Raw genomic sequence first — 18,199 nt, forward strand, 5'->3', positions numbered from 1 at the left:
CTATTCCTGATTATACTTAAGTCCATCAGCTATAATATATCTGTCAATAATGGAAATTACACTAAATTTATGACCTTGACAAGTTTTATGAAAAGAAACATGACTAAACATATAAATATGTAATGGTTTAAACTAATTATATCGGTACAAATTTTTTATTCAGTATATTCTTTATAAAATATTTAAAGTTTCTTAGAAAATATGAATTTTAAAATAAAGGATGTTAGAGCTAGAAATATCTTAGAATCCTACCCTATAGATAAGACAGAGAAATTAATTTATTTGGTCAAGATTGTATAGCTAGTAAATCTGAAACAGCATCACAGGTCTTTGTAGGCTTAGGTCACTATTGTTTTGTTTACCTCATGATATAGTGTTTGATATATTTTATTATGGATTTCTGGGACTTTATGAATCTTAGTTATCTGTTATGTTTTTGAAGAAATGGATGTTTCAATGTGTCTTTTACTAACCTATTTTAAAACTGTATTGAACAGGGCCAAAAAGGTGACATTGGCCCACCTGGCCCTCCTGGACTTGTAAGTTTTTCTTAATCTTCCTTTATCAAATGTATTAATGAATTTTCATTTTTGTGCCTTAATTATATACTATGTACCCTTTCCTAATAGAACACAAAATTCCAAGTCATTATCAATTTCTACTGTCTTAAAAATCTTTACATCTAAAAATGTTAGTGATGTTGACCTCAAAGTCTTTGTATTATTCTGTCTGTGTATTAATTACGTCTCCACAGTAAAGTTCCAAAATTATGAGATTGGGTTGTTTTGCATCATGATTACCAAATCATTTTTCAAGTAACCAGCAGGTGGTGCAAGTGTTACTTACAAAGTTTCAATAAAAGAAACTGTTGGGGAGCTAGGAATTGGTCATTTCCCCTGCAAAGCTCAAGGTAAAGAAGAATTTGATCTAAGGAGGTTTTCTCAATTTGTAATTGTCTGAGTCACACCTCTTTTCCCCCCTGAGTAGGTTCTTCTAGGGACCTTAAATAACAAATGTAGCAAACTGCTTCATGAAATAATAATTGGGAATTTACAGATCTTCTGTCATGTTTGCATCCACCATGAAATTTAAATCAAATATATTTTCATCTTATTAAGAATAAAATATCATGTTGCAATTTGACAGATGGGTTTTTCTTTGGCTGAAATTTGGTAAGACTCTTGACTTTAAACTGTATTAAATCTGCAATGTGCAAGTGCCATGAAATCTATGTACTCAGATATAATTATATTCTTTCTCCCATAGTGAGCTTCAGATATTGATACTTAGTACCTTATTAAAATCTAACGAGGATATACTTTTTAAAATATTATATAATTTTATTCACTTTAATTTTAAAATCAGTTTTAGTACTCTAAGAAATCATTTCTTTATCAAATAAGATGATAAAATTTTGATGAAGATCAGAAAATATGGAAATTTTGAGAATCAGTTCTTTCCAGCATCTCACTTTCCCCTTTGAATTACTATCCCAATTCTAGGTCCCACAACTTTCAGTGTTCTTTTGTCTGAATGTTTCTTATATCCAGTGAAATATCACACTTTTCCAGTAAGTGTTGATTTGTACCTTGGACGGATACTTTCTTAAATCTAAAGCTTACTAACCTTTATAGCTCTAAGAAATTAATTTTTTTGTATTTATTTAGTATGAAATCCTTTAGATGCTAAGGTTCTAAGAAGAAAGAGAGAAAAGGAATAATCAGTTCATTGATTTTAATCAATAGTCTTCCTGGAAGAGATAAGTTTTCTTTTTCTTTTTTTTAAGAGAAAGAAAAAAAAATGGGTTAATAAAGGGAAAGGTTGGAAGAAGGCATTATTGATATTTAAAATGGCATATTAAAAAATTAAAAATAAAATGGCATATTCAAAAGCAAAGACAAGGATGTGCAAGTTGCGTGAAGTGGTTATAATCAAATAGACCTCACTCTACTAAAAATTCATCACTAGTAATAGCCGGAGATGAAAAAGGTAAGAAAGGTATTGGAAGTAAAAAGTGACTTGACAGAGTACAGGGTTAAAAGTAGCATAAGTTATAGTAAGAAGTAGTGAACAATTTTGAGTCTTTAAACACAGAAAAATTAGGTTTTGAAGAAGCATATCCTAGCAATAGATTTGGATTCAAGAGGAAAAATTGAAAGGTGCTTGTGTTAGTCCAAATGTGAGGTAAGGATAGTAACTGTAGCAACAGAAGAGGGAAAACTAGAGAGACATTTGCAGTAAAAACTGATCAGGCTTGGTTAAGTGATTGCAATGAATTGAATGTGAATTATAAGGCAATATACATCTAAAAAAATGATAGCTCTATAATCCTGGAGCTCAGGAGAGTGGTAATATTATAAATGGTTTTTGATTTCTAATCAGTTGAAGGAGTGATATAGAATGTGACTCAATATTTGTAATGGTAAATGATTTTGCATCTCAGCACTTTGTGAAAATGATGATGTTATAATCAGATGTAGCTGCTAGGTAGGTTATCTTCTGGAGAACGAGATTCTGCTTTTTTGAGTTCTTTTTCTTTCTTTTATAATAAAGGTAATTCCTAGGCCTGGGACTGGTGTAACTGTAGGAGAAAAAGGAAACATGGGATTACCTGGCTTGCCTGGAGAAAAAGGAGAACAAGGATTTCCTGGAATACAGGGTCTACCTGGCCTTCCTGGACCTCCAGGTAAAAGGGACTGTACTAACGCTCTTGTGTTTGTGTTATGGAATTGGCACAAAAAGGCAACAGTCAAACACTCGGAGGTTTCAGGAGAGACCTTTAATCAGGCAGTGCTGATGGCTCAGGGGACACAAAGATCCAAAGCCTGAGCAAGTGATACAATGAGATTGCCCCATATATACTGTACATTCATAGGTTTCTTTGTTTTCTAACTACCAGGCTTTTGTGGTGGGCTTCACAGCTCCTCTTGAGTCAGTTAGAATGAGGAAGTTAGATTGTATCTAAATGCCTGTTCTGGGTAGTGCCTCTAGCTAAGCTGTTACATTCTTTTGTTTATGGCCCATTGTAAATTGGGAGTAATTAGGAAAATAGGTCTTGCAAGATCAGATGGTTAAGAAAGGACAGTGACTTAATCATACGCTACCAAGAATGTACTGATTAACAGATTCAGGCTGCTAGTCTTTCTATATCCTTTCTCATTTGTAGCTTCTTTACTAATGCACATATACAATATTATCATACTAGTTCCAAGGTGAACACAGCAATAGAAGACATGAGTATCTTTTAATTTACAGAAACTTCCCCACTCTTACTATAGACTTTCTCAACAAAGCAACAAACAACAAGTGTTGGCAAGACTGTGGATAAAAGGGAACCCTAGTACACTGCAGGTGGGAATGCAGTCTGGTGCAGCCACTGTGGAGAACAGTATGGAAATTCCTCAAAAAGTTAAAAATAGAACTCCCATTTGACCCAGTGATCCCATTTCTAGGAATATATCCTAAGAAACATGAAACACTCATCAGAAAGAATATATGCACCCATATATTCATAGCAGCACAATTTACCATAGCTAAGATTTGGAAACAGCCTAAGTGCCCATCAGCAGATGAATGGATAAAAAGGAATGCAAGGACAAACAAAATAAAATGAAAAACTTTATAAAGGTAAAAATAAAGCAAACAATATAAAGGCAAGAGGAGGCACAAATAAAATCAGTAAAGAAAAATGATTATTGCCATAAATACAATTAAATTTTTTAATTACAAGATAAATATAAAGCTATATCAATTTATTTGAAATTCTAGATTAAATATACATTCCTTAAGAAGCAGAAAACATAAATTAGCAAAATTGTCCTGAGAAAGTATATTTCTAAATCTAAGTACAGATAAATTACCATAGAAGATTTTGAAATGTTCAAGATCTCTATTGGAATGCATTGGTATTATAGTTGGTTTTATATATTTTTTTCCAATGAATTCTACCAAGCTGTTGAGCATATAATTCTCATATTTTAGAACATTTTTAAATAAAGAAAACTCAAGTGAATAGCATTGATACCAAAGAACCAAGGAGATGACACTAGAAATAACTATACAGTAAATCAATCTCATTAATGAACACAGAAAAAATAATCCTAAAAAAATATTATCAAACTAGAGGCCCAGTGCACGAAATTCATGCACGGAGGGGGGTTGTCCCTCAGCCCAGCCTGTACCCTCTCCAATATGGGACCCCTTGAGGGATGTCTGACTGCCCATTAAATGGGCAGTCAGACATCCCTCTCACAATCCAGGACTGCTGGCTCCCAACTGCTTGCCTGCCTGCCTTCCTGATTGCCCCTAACCACTTCTGCCTGCCAGCCTGATCACCCCCTAAACCACTCTGCTGCCAGCCTGTTTTCCCCCAACTTCCCTCCTCTGCCGGCCTGGTCACCCCTAACTGCCCTCTCCTGCAAGGTTGATCACCTCCAACTGCCCTCCCTTGCAGTCTTGGTCCCTCACAACTGCCCTCCCTTGCAGGCTGGGTGCCTCCCAACTGCCCTCTCCTGCTGGCCATCTTGTGTCCACATGGGGGAAGGATCTTTGACCACATGGGGGCAACTATATTGTGTGTTGCAGTGATGATCAATCTGCATATTACTCTTTTATTAGATAGGATAGAGGCTTGGTACAGGGGTGGGGGCCAGCTGGTTTGCCCTGAAGGGCATCCCGGATCAGGTGGGGTTTCCCTTGGGGTGTGGGGCAGCCTGAGCGAGGGGCCCGTGGTGGTTTGCAGGCTGGCCATGCCCCCTGGCGACCCAAGCAGAGGCCCTGGTATCTGTAATTTATTTTCCTTCTACAATTGAAACTTTGTAGCCTGGAGCAGAGCCAAGCCTGGGGCTCCCTCCGAGGCTGGCCGGCAGCCATTTGTGTTGGGGTTATAATTGAAACTTTGTTGCCTTAAGCGGGTGGGCCTGGCCAGGGTGTGCGAAAAGTTTTGCTTCCCCTGTTGCCGGCGGCAACCTTGGCCTGCTCTCTCAAGCTCCATTCTGCCGCCATTTGTTTGAATTTGTTTACCTTCTATAATTGAAACTTTGTAGCTTGAGTGGAGGCTTAGGCCTGGCTAGGGCAGGCGGAAAGCTTGGCTTCCTCTGTTACCTAGGAAACCTTGCTCTCTGTGGCTGTAGCCATCTTGGTTTGGGTTAATTTGCATACTCGCTCTGATTGGATGATGGGTGTGGCTTGTGGGTGTGTCAGAGGTATGGGCAATTTGCATATTTGTCTATTATTAGAGAGGATTAAGCCAACCTAAGATTTCAAGGATGGTTCAACATTACTGTAGTTGACTACACTGATAGATTAAAAGAAAATAGGCCAATAGAAACAGAGAAATCAGTCAATAAAATTTAATATCCATTGATTGTTAAAAGGAAAAAAATCTTAAAAGGTAGCTACCGTATTTTCCGGCGTATAAGACGACTGGGCGTATAAGATTTTCCTGGGTTAAAAAGTCATCTTATACGCCAGAAAATACGGTAGTCCAATTTATCTAATCCACTATATCTAATCTAAAGTGACCAGACGTCCCGCTTTTGGCGGGACAGTCCCGATTTTTAACAATTTGTCCCGCGTCCCGCAGCGTTTTAAAAAAGTCCCGATTTTTGGAAAGAATGCACTACAAGCTAGGGAACAGCGGGAGAACAGGAAGGGAATATACGGTTTTCGGCAGCCGTGTGGCTATTTAGCCAAGATATGAGTTTTATATTATTTTTGTTAATTTTATAATGTTAAACTTTAATAACAAATAATTGTTGAGAACTGATTATCGAGAACTGCTTATCAAAGTTCGCATTGTTGATCAGTTGTTAGAATTCGACCACCATTGTTTGGACTTAATGAACAATGGCATTTTTTGGGATTGGCAACGACAAAAACATTTTGTAACTGTCTCTCAGATGATACACATCATACTGCATGCTAGTAAGCTAGTTAAACAAGTGATGTCATTACAAATCAGCTATTCAGATAATTTAGGTAAGTAATTTATTTATTTATTTCATAAATAAATAAATTTTCTTGAATTTAGCAGATAGTACTTGTATTATTTATATTTTATAGTGGCAGCAAAAAGTCTAGCACCGGCCTTGAAAATGACACTTATGACTTACGTTACAGCAAATTCATGACCTTTTAAACAACAACAGCAATCTACTAAAAAAAATTCATTCAAATGAGAAATATGCCAAAGAATAAAATACTATACATAATTATTTATTTATTATATTTGTAAATTGTACTTTTGTTGAAATTCAAAAAAAATATATTTCAATACTATTTTTGCGTTCTATGAAAATTTTTGTTGCTCCATATAGACCAAATTTTTAATCAAGAACCCTCCTCCCCTCCCCTGGTCAATGGTGTCCTGCTTTACCAATGTTAAAATCTGGTCACCTTAATCTAATTCCATCAATATAGTACAATATACCATATTTTCTGGCATATAAAACGACTTTTTAACCCAGGAAAATCTTATACGCCCAGTCATCTTATACGGCCAAAAGTACTGTTCTTTAACTTGATGCAACTATGTACTTCATACAGGAAGTACAGGACTGTAGATGAAATGTCATACTTTGTGGTGAAACATCAGGAACATCCTTATCAAGAAAAAAAAAAAGATAATGATACTCAGAGCCACCGATACTATTTGTTCTTATACTGGTGATCACAGCCAGTGCACTAATTCTGGAAGAAAGAAAGAGGTGTAAGGATAGAACAGGAAAAACACACCAAATGGTTATCCACAAACCCAGGAAGTCTGAAATAATCAAAGGGCAAATTACCAGAACTTAGAATGTTTGCAAGGTAGCCAGAAATGAGTTGTATACTTAAATAATATGCCTTTTCTATATCAGCAATAAAAATTTAAAAATACAACAGAAAAATTCTAGTTAAAAATAGTAATAGCAGTAAAATTCACAATAGTAATTAACTTATGAATAAACCCAACAAAAGATATGTAAGAACTCTGCAGACTTTTTTTAAAGTATATTTTTATTGATTTTAGAGAGGGAGGGAGAGATAGAAACATCAATGATGAGAGAGAATCATTGATTGGCTGCCTCCTGCACGCCCCCTAATGGGGATCAAGCCTGCAACCTGAGCATGTGCCCTTGACCAGAATCAAAATTGGGACCCTTCAGTCCGCAGGCCTAAGTGCTATCCACTGAGTCAAACCAGCTAGATCATCTCTGCACAATTTTGTAAAATATCCTAGCTAATAAAAGGGTATAATGCAAATTAACCATCATTCCGTCACAAAGATGGAGGCACCCATAGCCACAAGATGGCGGCACCCAGTCCCCTCAGCCTCACCGGAGTCCCCTAGTCCTAGGGTGGCTGCCACTGAGAATGGGCAGTGTGAGCGGCCTGGCGGAATGCTTGCTTCATTGCCACGGTGACGGAGGGCCTTTGGGCAGCGGGCATGGTACAGCCTGGGTGGGATGCTTACTTAGTTGCCGTGCAATGCCCCAGCTGCAGAGGGCCTCTGGTGGATAGGGGGACCGGCCCACAGCCACCATGGCCGAGCGCAGGCCCAGAGAGGAGATGGCGGGTCCACCTCCCATGGAAGCAGCACAGCTCCCTCCTGGCGTCCACGCTTGCTTCTGCCTCCTGCACACAATATCGCGCGTTGGGCTACTAGTTATTAAATAATATAAATTAATAAATTAATGGAGAGATATACTTTATTATTACTTGATGTGAGAACTCTATATTATAAACAGAAGATTCTACCAAAATTTAATCTTTAAATTCAAATTAATCTAATTCAAAATCCTGATACGTTTTTACAATGAAACTAACAAGCTGATTGTAAAATTTATTTAGAAAAGTAGATTTATAAGTGTAATGAATATGGTTTTTAAAAAGAACAAAGCAGGCCCCCCAGGCCCTCCAGGATCTCCAGGTGATAGAGGCCTCCAAGGAGAACAAGGAGCGAAAGGTTTGATCCTCCTTACCAGTTCTGAAATCATTGTAAAGCTGTAGTAATGAAAAAGTGTGTCAGTGGTGTAGGAATAGATAGAACAGAAAAATGTCCAGAAACATACATATGGAAACTTTCAAATGCCTATTTTTTTCTTTCTAAAGGCTTTCTAGTATTTTTAAGATTAAAAGATCACAGTATCAAAGAAGAGTAGGTAGAGAGTTATTAGTATATTTCCAAATGTAATAAAGCTGCTTTAAGTTATTCTTTCTTACACACAAACTGGTACTTATGGTATTTGAAACTTTTCATCCTTTCTCCAGATATTGATTCTCATAGAAAACAGTAAGAATATAACAGGCATTATACATTAAAGGATATCTTATCATTATTATCATTATTTAATGTCTCATTGAGAACTAAAGTAATATCCCTAAAATAAGATAATGTTGATCATTTAAATGTTTTTTTATCTCCCCCCCCCCATAATGTCTCACAAAACAGCAGAATATACCTCTGAAGACAGGAGGCAAAATAATGGTAACTCTGTGAATTGTTTCTTCTCCTGCAACTCAATATTTTTTTAATCTTAGGGACTGCAATTATGGGTCCTCCTGGTCTCCCTGGTTTTCCTGGAGAAAAGGGACAGAAAGGTGATGAAGGCCCACCTGGAATTTCTATTCCTGGACCCCCTGGATTTGATGGACAGCCTGGGTCTCCTGGCCTTCCAGGGCCTCCTGGCCCTCCAGGTCCTCACATCCCTCCTAGTAAGCTATTCTTTTCTCCTAATCTCTATTGTTGTATTTTGTTTTCATTTATAAGTAAATCTGGCTGAAATTCGCTATCATTCTTTGTGTTTCTGTTATCTATGTGATTCTACATCAACTTCTACTTTTGATTTTTAGTGATTCTTTGAGGTTTAAATTTGCTGTTCAAATTCTCACCAATATTATATCTTCCCTTTGCTTACAGGTAGTGGTATTACTGCAGAGAGTAACTAAAAAGATGTCTTTTTCTCTAGCCTGTCAGGCTTTTTGTTTGTTTAGTCTTCTGGACATTTCACAACAATTAATTTGCTATCCTTTCTTTATCTTATCTCAGGTGGTGAGATGTGTGAACCAGGCCCCCCAGGCCCTCCAGGATCTCCAGGTGATAGAGGACTCCAAGGAGAACAAGGAGTGAAAGGTTTGATCCTCATAATTATTCCTTCATTCTTTCAAATCATTAGTAAAATCCCCTATATCCTCCATCCTATCTCAGCCATTCACTCCCATGGACATACCTAAGACCACTTTATTTCCAATAGTACTCACTTCCATAACCTTGATTTCATTAGCCCCACTGTCTCTATCTTTTTAGCTTACTAACTAATAAAGTGACTCCAACATTACTTTAACCTCAATGAGACGTACCAACTTTGACTACCACTCAGCGTTTTGGTGTTTTTTCTTCCCTCTTAACCTACCTTAAATTCCATGATCAATTCATTATAATCAATTCCATGTATAAACCCTTGACTCCTTTACCCTCCACTCACTTCGTTTTACTCGGGAGAAAAACAGCCCTGGCGAGTCCAAGTTACCACCTCTAATAAGCCTGCATCTTCTCTTCATACTTTTAACACTTCCTCTTCCATTCTCATTTTAAGATTCTGACTTTGCTTCCTCCTTCACTGACCATTTGAAGCAATAACAATAGAACTTGCTCAGATTACTATGACATTTACCCACCTACTTGTATCTGCCCATATATTCTGCCTTCCTGCCTATTATTGTTAATACTCCTATTCAAAGCCACAACTATCTTCTCCCTATATTCTGTGCCTTGCTTTTTACTTGTATCTTTTCTTGAACAGAAGTTATTAATTAAAATAATTCCTATTATTAATTTCATTTTTATTGTTAGTACTGTTTATGTCCTGTTTATAATATTTGCTAACCCAAAGGACCTGATAATTTTTTTCCTAGAACTCTTACCAGTTTGCCTTTGTGTTTTGATCTTTGGTCTATCTTCAATTTATTTTGAGGGGAGGGAGGGAGGATGGAAGGAGAGAGAGAGAGAGATGTTGATATGAAAGTGAAACATTGATCAGCTGCGTCATTTACATCCCCTACTAGGGCTTGAGCCCATAACCCTGGCAGGAGCCCTGACCAGAAATTGAACCTGTGACCTGTTGCTGCATGGGATGATGTTCAACCAACTGAACCACACCAGCCAGGGCTGTCTTCAATTAAATTTTGTGTATAGTTTGAAGCAGGGAATCAAAGTTCATTTTTTCTCATATGTATATCCAATTGATTCAATACCATTGTACAAAAGAGCATCATTTTCTTGCATTAGCAATTTTGTTGTAAATCTTTTGACTATTTATGTATGAGTCTGTTTCTGACCTCTTTATTTTGTTCCATTGTTATACTTTTTCTCCTTACACCAATTCCTAGCTAAATTATTATACTTTTATCTTGGCTTACTTTACATTTTCATATGCATTTTAGAATTATCTACCCAACTTTTAATTTTGGAATATTCCAGACTTCTGGCCTTGTTTCCTCTTCTCTTCTAAGCTTATTCATTAACTCTCAAGATTTTATATACTATCTACTTGCCAATGTCTTCTACATTTATGTTTTCTGTCCAGATAAAAGTCTTTTCCTCTAGATTAGTATATCCAACTGTCTACTTAACATTTAAACTTCACATCCTGATTAAATTGAAGTCTTACCTCTACCACCTCCTTCCCCATAATTTTGCCAGTAACATATTTTCCTTCTTATTAGAAGCAGGCCACTCTAGCCTTCTGATTGCTTGAGCTAAAAACCTTGACATCACCCTTGATTCCCCTCTCCTTTTGGATTCTGTATGTGACACATGATAAAACCTCATTGGTTTTACTGTAAAATCTGTTCAGAATTAAGCCAATTCTCATAATCTTCATTGGTGTCACTCTGGGAGAGTTGCCATTTCTCCTAGATCACTGCAGCAGTAGCCACTTAAACAGTCACCAGGTTTCTACCCCAGCCAAAATCTTTCTTTTATTTTATTTTTGTATATATTTTATTGATTTTTTACAGAGAGGAAGAGAGAGGGATAGAGAGTCAGAAACATCGATGAGAGAGAAACATCGATTAGCTGCCTCTTGCACACCCCCTATTGGGGATGTGCCTGCAACCAAGGTACATGCCCTTGACCGGAATCGAACCTGGGACCCTTGAGTCCACAGACCAATGCTCTATCCACTGAGCCAAACCGATTTCGGCCAAAATTTTTCTTTTAAACCTTAAGGTATATCAAGCTGCTTTTCTGCTTAAATTATTCTACTAGATTCTCATTTTACTCATAGTTAAAGCCACAGTATTTACGGTGCTTGTGTGATGTTTTATGATATGCCACTCATTATAAACTGTTAACTTTCTGACCCAGTTCTCCTTTCTCACTCTGCTCCAAAAATCTGGTCTCATTAATTTTGCCTAGAATACTCTATACTTACTGTGCATGTACCACATCCTTTAAATTTTTTATTATGTATCATCTTCTCACTAAGGTCTATCCTGACCGCCCTATGTAAAATTGCATGCTGCTAACTATCCTTAGATGTTCAATCCCATTTATCCAGCTCAACATTTTCCTATAAACATAACATATATATAATTTGTCACCTTCATTATTTATTATCCCTTTCCATTAGGAGATTGTGAGCAACATGGAGACATGAATTTTTCTCTGATCTGTTTGCCAATGTATCACAACTATCTACAGTGCTCAGCACACAGTAGGCACTCAGTAAATATGTATCAGATAAATATATCATAGATATAGGCTTCTCTGACTACACTGTTAGGTAGCAATATTGTTCCTTAGTGCTAACTTCTTTAGACCTTATCTAAAGAAGGTAGATGAGTAATATACTTTTATGATGGTTTTCTCTAGGTGACAAAGGTGACACCTGCTTCAACTGTATTGGAACTGGTATTTCAGGGCCTCCAGGTCAACCTGGTTTGCCAGGTCTTCCAGGTCCTCCAGGTAAAACATCCTGCCTCTGGGCATCATTTTAAAATATTTATTGGCTAGGTATTAGTGAGCTTGTAGCTTCAGAATAATGTCAGTTTCTCATTTTATAGCTAGTCACTCATATCCTATATAATAAAAGGCTAATATGCAAATTGACCGAACAGCGGAATGACCAATCACTATGATGTACACTGACCACTTAGGGGAAAGATGCTCAATACAGGAGCTGCCTCCTGGTGGTCAGTGCGCTCCCACAGAAGGAGTGCTGCTTATCCAGAAGCCAGGCTCACAGCTGGCGAGTGCAGCAGCAGTGGTGGGAGCATCTCCCACCTCCATGGCAGCACTAAGGACCCCTGGGGGGTCCAGACTGCGAGAGGGTGCAGGCTGGGCTGAGAGACCCCCCCTCCCAGTGCATGAATTTTGTGCACCAGGCCTCTAGTTCATAAATAAATATGAAGTGCCTCTATCTGCTATGAAATAAGTTATGCTCTTGTTTCTAATAGCTGAAGCTACTAGCAGTTTTTATTAAAACATTTTGACAATATTATTCCAGGAAAACTGTCTCCCCTATCCTCTCTAATAAAATGGTAATATGCAAATTAACCATCACTCCGCTACATAAGCCATGCCCACCAGCCAAGCCACACCCACCAGCCAATCAGGACGAGTATGCAAATTAACCCAAACCAAGATGGCTACAGCCACAGAGAGCAAGGTTTCCCAGGTAACAGAGCAAGCCAAGCTTTCCATAGCCATTGCAGGCCTAAGCCTCCACTCAAGCTACAAAGTTTCAATTATAGAAGGTAAACAAATTCAAACAAATGGTGGCAGAATGGAGCTTGAGAGAGCAGGCCAGGGTTGCCGGAGGCAACAGGGGAAGCAAAGCTTTCCACACACCCTGGCTTGGCTCACCCGCTTAAGGCTACAAAGTTTCAATTGTAGAAGGTGAATTAACTGCCACAGAAATGGCTGCCGCCCTGGAGGGAGCAGCAGGCTTGGCTCTGCTCCAGGCTACAAAGTTTCAATTGTAGAAGGAAAATAAATCCCAGATACCAGGGCCTCTGCTTGGGTTGCCAGGGGGCGTGGCCAGCCTGCAAACCACCACAGGCCCCTGGCTCAGGCCGCCCCACGCCCCGGGGGAACCCCACCCTGATCCGGGACACCCTTCAGGGCAAACCAGCTGACCCCCACCCGTGCACCAGGCCTCTATCTTATCTAATAAAAGAGTAATATACAGATTGATCATCACTGCAACACACAATATAGCTGCCCCCATGTGGTCAAAGATCCTGCCCCCATGTGGACACAAGATGGCCACTACAAGATGGCCAGCAGGGGAGGGCAGTTGGGAAGCACCCGGCCTGCAAGGGAGGGCAGTTGAGAGGGACCAGGCTTGCAAGGGAGGGCAGTTGGATGTGATCAACCTTGCAGGAGAGGGCAGTTAGGGGTGACCAGGCCAGCAGAGGAGGGCAGTTGGAGGTGATCAACCCTGCAGGAGAGGGCAGTTAGGGGTGACCAGGCTGGCATAGGAGGGAAGTTGGGGGCAAACAGGCTGGCAGGGGAGCAGTTAAGCATCAACCAGGCTGGCAGTGGAGTGGTTAGGGGGTGATCAGGCTGGCAGGCAGAAGCAATCAGGAAGGCAGGCAGGCAAGCAGTTGGGAGCCAGCAGTCCTGGATTGCAAGAGGGATGTCCGTCTGCCCGTTTAGGCCTGATCCCACCTGGCCTAAACGGGCAGACAGACATCCCTCCAGGAGTCCCAGATTGGAGAGGGTACAGGCTGGGCTGAGGGACAACCCCCCGCCGTGCACGAATTTCGTGCACTGGGCTTCTAGTTTTATGTATGGTGAGAAAAATTACTCATAGCATCAGACTTCTTTCTTCCAGAAAATTGGGGGAATACCTGACCCCTGAGTATATTTTCCAGTGGTAGAGCTTATTCATTGGGGATGTATCACATGTTGTCATGAAGGAATGGGAATTCTACAGGAAATTGGTAACCAATAGCCAATATTCCTCTTTTTATATGTAATTTCTTTTTCATGTGTCTAATCAAAACCATATTTAATATCCATTGACCCACAAATCTTTTACTCAACTACCTCTTGGGATATCTCAATATTATATTATCTTAAAATCAAACTTTATGTCTATGTCAAGGCCTAAACTAGACACCAGATCTCTTACCTTTCTGTCCAGTGTATCTGCCAAGGAAACCAATTCATTTGGTACTTGGAAAGTCTTATAATTGCCACTAGAAGTTAATAATCTAGCCTTGTACCTTCAGTTTAATGGTTCTCAAACTTGAGAGTGCATCAGAATTACCTGGAGGGCTTATCAAAACCCAGATTGCTGGGTCCCACCCCCAAATTTTCTTATTCAGTAGATCTGGAGTGAGGGTCCAATAATTAGTAATTCTAACCAGTACTCAGGTGATGCTGATTCCACTGATTCAGGGACCCATTTGGGGAATGCCTACTTTAGTAATATTTCCTCTAGTCATTGAGTACCAAAAGTTTCTCATAAACCAAATTTTAGGGAGTGACAAACTAAATAAAGAATTGATGAGGATCTGGGAAAATTGCTTAAGTCAGAACAAAGAAAGATATACAGACTTTGCCCTTATCTCCTTCTCCCCTTGGCAGTGGGATAGTTAAAGGAGCCTCTGTGCATAGTGCTTGCTAGCTGTGAACTCTTGAGAGGATTTAGAGTTGGAAGTACCTGAGAATACAATATTGTATGTAACATGAAATGTTAGATTTACTTAAAAGGACGAATGATTTCTTCATTTTTAGAGAATAAAATCAGAAAACAAAAATGTGACCTCTTAAATGGGATTGAATGGGGTTCTTATTTTAAAACTTGACTTGCTGACTTAATGATTTTTATATGCTTTGTCAGTGGTTCAACTTCAAAGCTCACATTATTGTGTGTGTGTGTGTGTGTGTGTGTGTGTGTGTGTGTGTGTGTGTGTGTTAGGATCTCTTGGTTTTCCTGGACACAAGGGTGAAAAAGGACATGCTGGTGAAACTGGTCCCAAAGGATTAAGAGTAAGTTTTGAGTATATTATACTACAAAATAAGTTAAAGAAATCCATTTACACTTTGATTTTCACTTGTGGATATATTTTAAAGAGTTTAGTTTTTCTATTAAATTGTGATTTATTTGATTCCTTGATTCTCCCTGACTCACAGGATTCTCTTGATTAATAGATTTGTACACTAAATGTTATTGGGTGGGTTGATGGGGTAAACTGGAGAAATGAAAGTTTTAAAAATACAAAGAGCCCAGCCATTTTGGCTCAGTGGTTCGGCATTGACCTATGAACCAGGAGGTCATCATTTGATTCCCCATCACAGAACATGCCCAGGTAGGGAGCCTACAGGAGATGTCTGATCAATGATTCTCTCTCATCATTGATGTTTCTATCTTTCTCTCCCTCTCCCTTCCTTTCTGAAATCAATTATATATATAAAAGGCTAATATGCTAAGTGTCCAACCATCCAACCCGTAGCAATGATGCGCACTGACCACCAGGAGGCAGACGCTCAATGCAGGAGCTGCAGTGACATGCACTGGCCATTTACAGAGAAATGGCACCATGGACCTGGCACCCACAAAGCAACACTTGGCTTCTCCCAAATGGGCTGCCATCACCCCGGAGCAATAGCCCACCAAATTGCAGCTGATGCTGCTGAGACCCCATGGCGCAAAATACGGCCCACAGCCCAGTACAGAAACGGTCGCTGTGGGTACCGGGTAATGATGTCATGTAGCAACACCTGGCTTCCTCTCCCTAGCGACTAGCATCCTTGGAGTTTCTTCAGCCCAGGAACATGACTTGCTTTATAGCCAGGTGGAAACATTTTACACTTTAACCAAATGTCTGTGAAGCATTTTCCTGTGCCTCATATCATTTGATCCTCCCAGAAATCCTGGAGTAGGTAGATAGGAGACTTGATGGAATCCTATCTTCTTTTCATTAGCCAGAAAATGGAGATTTAGAAACTTGACCCAACTGAAAAGAAGTAAGAAATGGTGGACCTTGAAAATGACTTCAGGTTTTCTCACTGTGCAGAATATAGTCAAACACTGCTGCAGTTAAATATTTTATCCTTTGTTCTCCCTGCGTGATCTACAATAGTTATCTGTTTCATGTTGATATTTACTGCAGTGTTTCTGACAATTACCTAAAAGAGAAGTTGGGATGCTTCACTGGGCTGGGAAAAGTTAGCTAAATCAGAAAGCAGGTTTAATTAAGCAAGTTTATTCTATATATATAAAAGGCTAAATTGACTCATACATGCACGATACATATAAAGCTCTCACTGGCACCAATCGCATGCTTGTGTTTCAATCTGTCATTGTCGATCGTGAATTTGGTTGACACTTCTATTATAGAGAAAGGGCAAATAGCAATATTAAAATATTTCTATATAATATATATTGTATATATATATGTGTGTGTGTATCTATATATACATGTGTGTGTGTGTACATAAAAAGAAAGTGATTTTCTCTTTCATTTTCTCCCCTTCCTTTATTTTCTTTACCCCTTCAGGGCATACCAGGAGGTCCTGGTGCTCCAGGCTTTCCTGGACCTAAAGGTGAACCTGGTGACATCCTCACTTTTCCAGGAATGAAGGGTGAAAAGGGGGAGTTGGGTTTCCCTGGATCTCCAGGTCTCCCTGGTTTACCTGGCATACCTGGACAGGATGGATTGCCAGGGCTACCTGGTCCCAAAGGAGAACCCGTGAGTTGGTTTGATATTCTTGGTTTTCTAATGTCAAATTGTTACTTAGGGATGTTTCCTAGGATATGCTTGTTGCAACATGAACACCTGATCAATGCTGAAAAGAAAATGATTAATATATAGAAATGGTACTTTGTAGGGTTTCTTTACCACTCTTTTCTCTCAGTTGTTTTATCCATTTCTTATTTTTAGCCCAGTTTTATACTAAGTAATATTAGCTATGAATAGGTGGGCAAAATGTTAAGATGCTTGTGGGTCAATGTAAGGTTCCCCTTCTATTACCCCACATGCCCTTGTCTGGATTTATTTAGACCTAACGGCAGAAGTCTAATTTGCCTTTTATATATAGTAAGCTTAGAAGTTAGTGTGATTAGATAGCCATTGTTAAATGTGTTATGGAACCTAAATGTTGAACATAAATGAACAGACTTATTTTGTATGCAACACATAGCCCAGAATATTAGGTAGAAAGTGTTATTTATATCAAATATTAGATAGACTGTAAACTTCTTGACATACTAGAATATAAACTTCATTAGGGCAAAATTTTTTGTTTATTTTTATTCTTTATCTGTATCACCAGCACCTGGCACATAGTAGGAGCTCAAGAATATTTGTTGAAGGAACAAATAAGTGAAGTGGTCACACATACCATTCCATAGCACACACTTATACAGCTTGTAATAACTATTTATGGCTGTATCATTTCTCTAGTTGTATTCAGTAATACCAACCTACAGATAGTTGTTATATCTATGTTTCTGTATTAAACTTTTCCCTTTTCAGGGTGGAATTGCTTTTAAGGGTGAAAGAGGTCCCCCTGGGAAGCCAGGTTTGCCAGGTCTCCCAGGGAATAGAGGGCCTATGGGCCCTATTGGTATTGGCCCTCCAGGCCCAATGGGTGAAAAAGGCATACAAGGTGTGGCAGGAAATCCAGGCCAGCCAGGAATACCAGGTGAGTATGATTGCTTTGTTTTTAATTTGGTGCTTAAAAGAAGAAATGTGTTATCTTTGGCCACTCTTAGCTTCCTTTCATAAGAGATATTCGTGCTTTTCAGAACTCCTTAGCAAGGGAATACAATATGTATGCTTTTATTATGGGTGGGTTCCTCTTTAAATGTTTTTTCTGAATATCTTCATTTTTATTGTTTTTGTTGTTTTTCTTTATACATCATATATATATATATATATATATATATATATATATATATATATATACTTTATTGATTTTAGAGAGGAAGGGGGAGAGAGATATAGAAACATCAATGATGAGAGAGAATCATTGATCAGCTGTCACCTGCATGCCCCTTACTGGGGATGGAGTCCACAACCCAGGCATGTGCCCTGACTGGGAATTGAACTGTGATCTCCTGGTTCAAAGGTCAATGCTCAACCACTGAGCAACGCCGGCCAGGCTGTTTTTGTTGTTTTGAAGTATAAGATACAAAATGCAAAGGTTAACAAATAATTATATTGGAGACACACATGTAACTACCACATACATCAAGAA

General features: G+C 38.8%; 1 protein-coding gene across 2 annotated transcripts in view; it reads left to right on the plus strand.

The window, feature by feature from the left end:
- Nucleotides 1-18,199, plus strand: part of COL4A5 (collagen type IV alpha 5 chain) — a 309,426-nt gene that overhangs the window by 169,576 nt on the left and 121,651 nt on the right. For both annotated transcript variants that reach the window (XM_054723296.1, XM_054723239.1), the window contains exons 18-25: nucleotides 498-539; nucleotides 2,554-2,686; nucleotides 8,524-8,697; nucleotides 9,032-9,115; nucleotides 11,858-11,950; nucleotides 14,916-14,986; nucleotides 16,498-16,689; nucleotides 17,476-17,644. In XM_054723296.1, the coding sequence (XP_054579271.1) occupies nucleotides 498-539; nucleotides 2,554-2,686; nucleotides 8,524-8,697; nucleotides 9,032-9,115; nucleotides 11,858-11,950; nucleotides 14,916-14,986; nucleotides 16,498-16,689; nucleotides 17,476-17,644 (958 nt within the window). The remainder of the gene's footprint in view (nucleotides 1-497; nucleotides 540-2,553; nucleotides 2,687-8,523; nucleotides 8,698-9,031; nucleotides 9,116-11,857; nucleotides 11,951-14,915; nucleotides 14,987-16,497; nucleotides 16,690-17,475; nucleotides 17,645-18,199) is intronic.

This window comes from Eptesicus fuscus, chromosome 1 (assembly GCF_027574615.1).
Source record: "Eptesicus fuscus isolate TK198812 chromosome 1, DD_ASM_mEF_20220401, whole genome shotgun sequence".
NCBI lineage: Eukaryota > Metazoa > Chordata > Mammalia > Chiroptera > Vespertilionidae > Eptesicus > Eptesicus fuscus.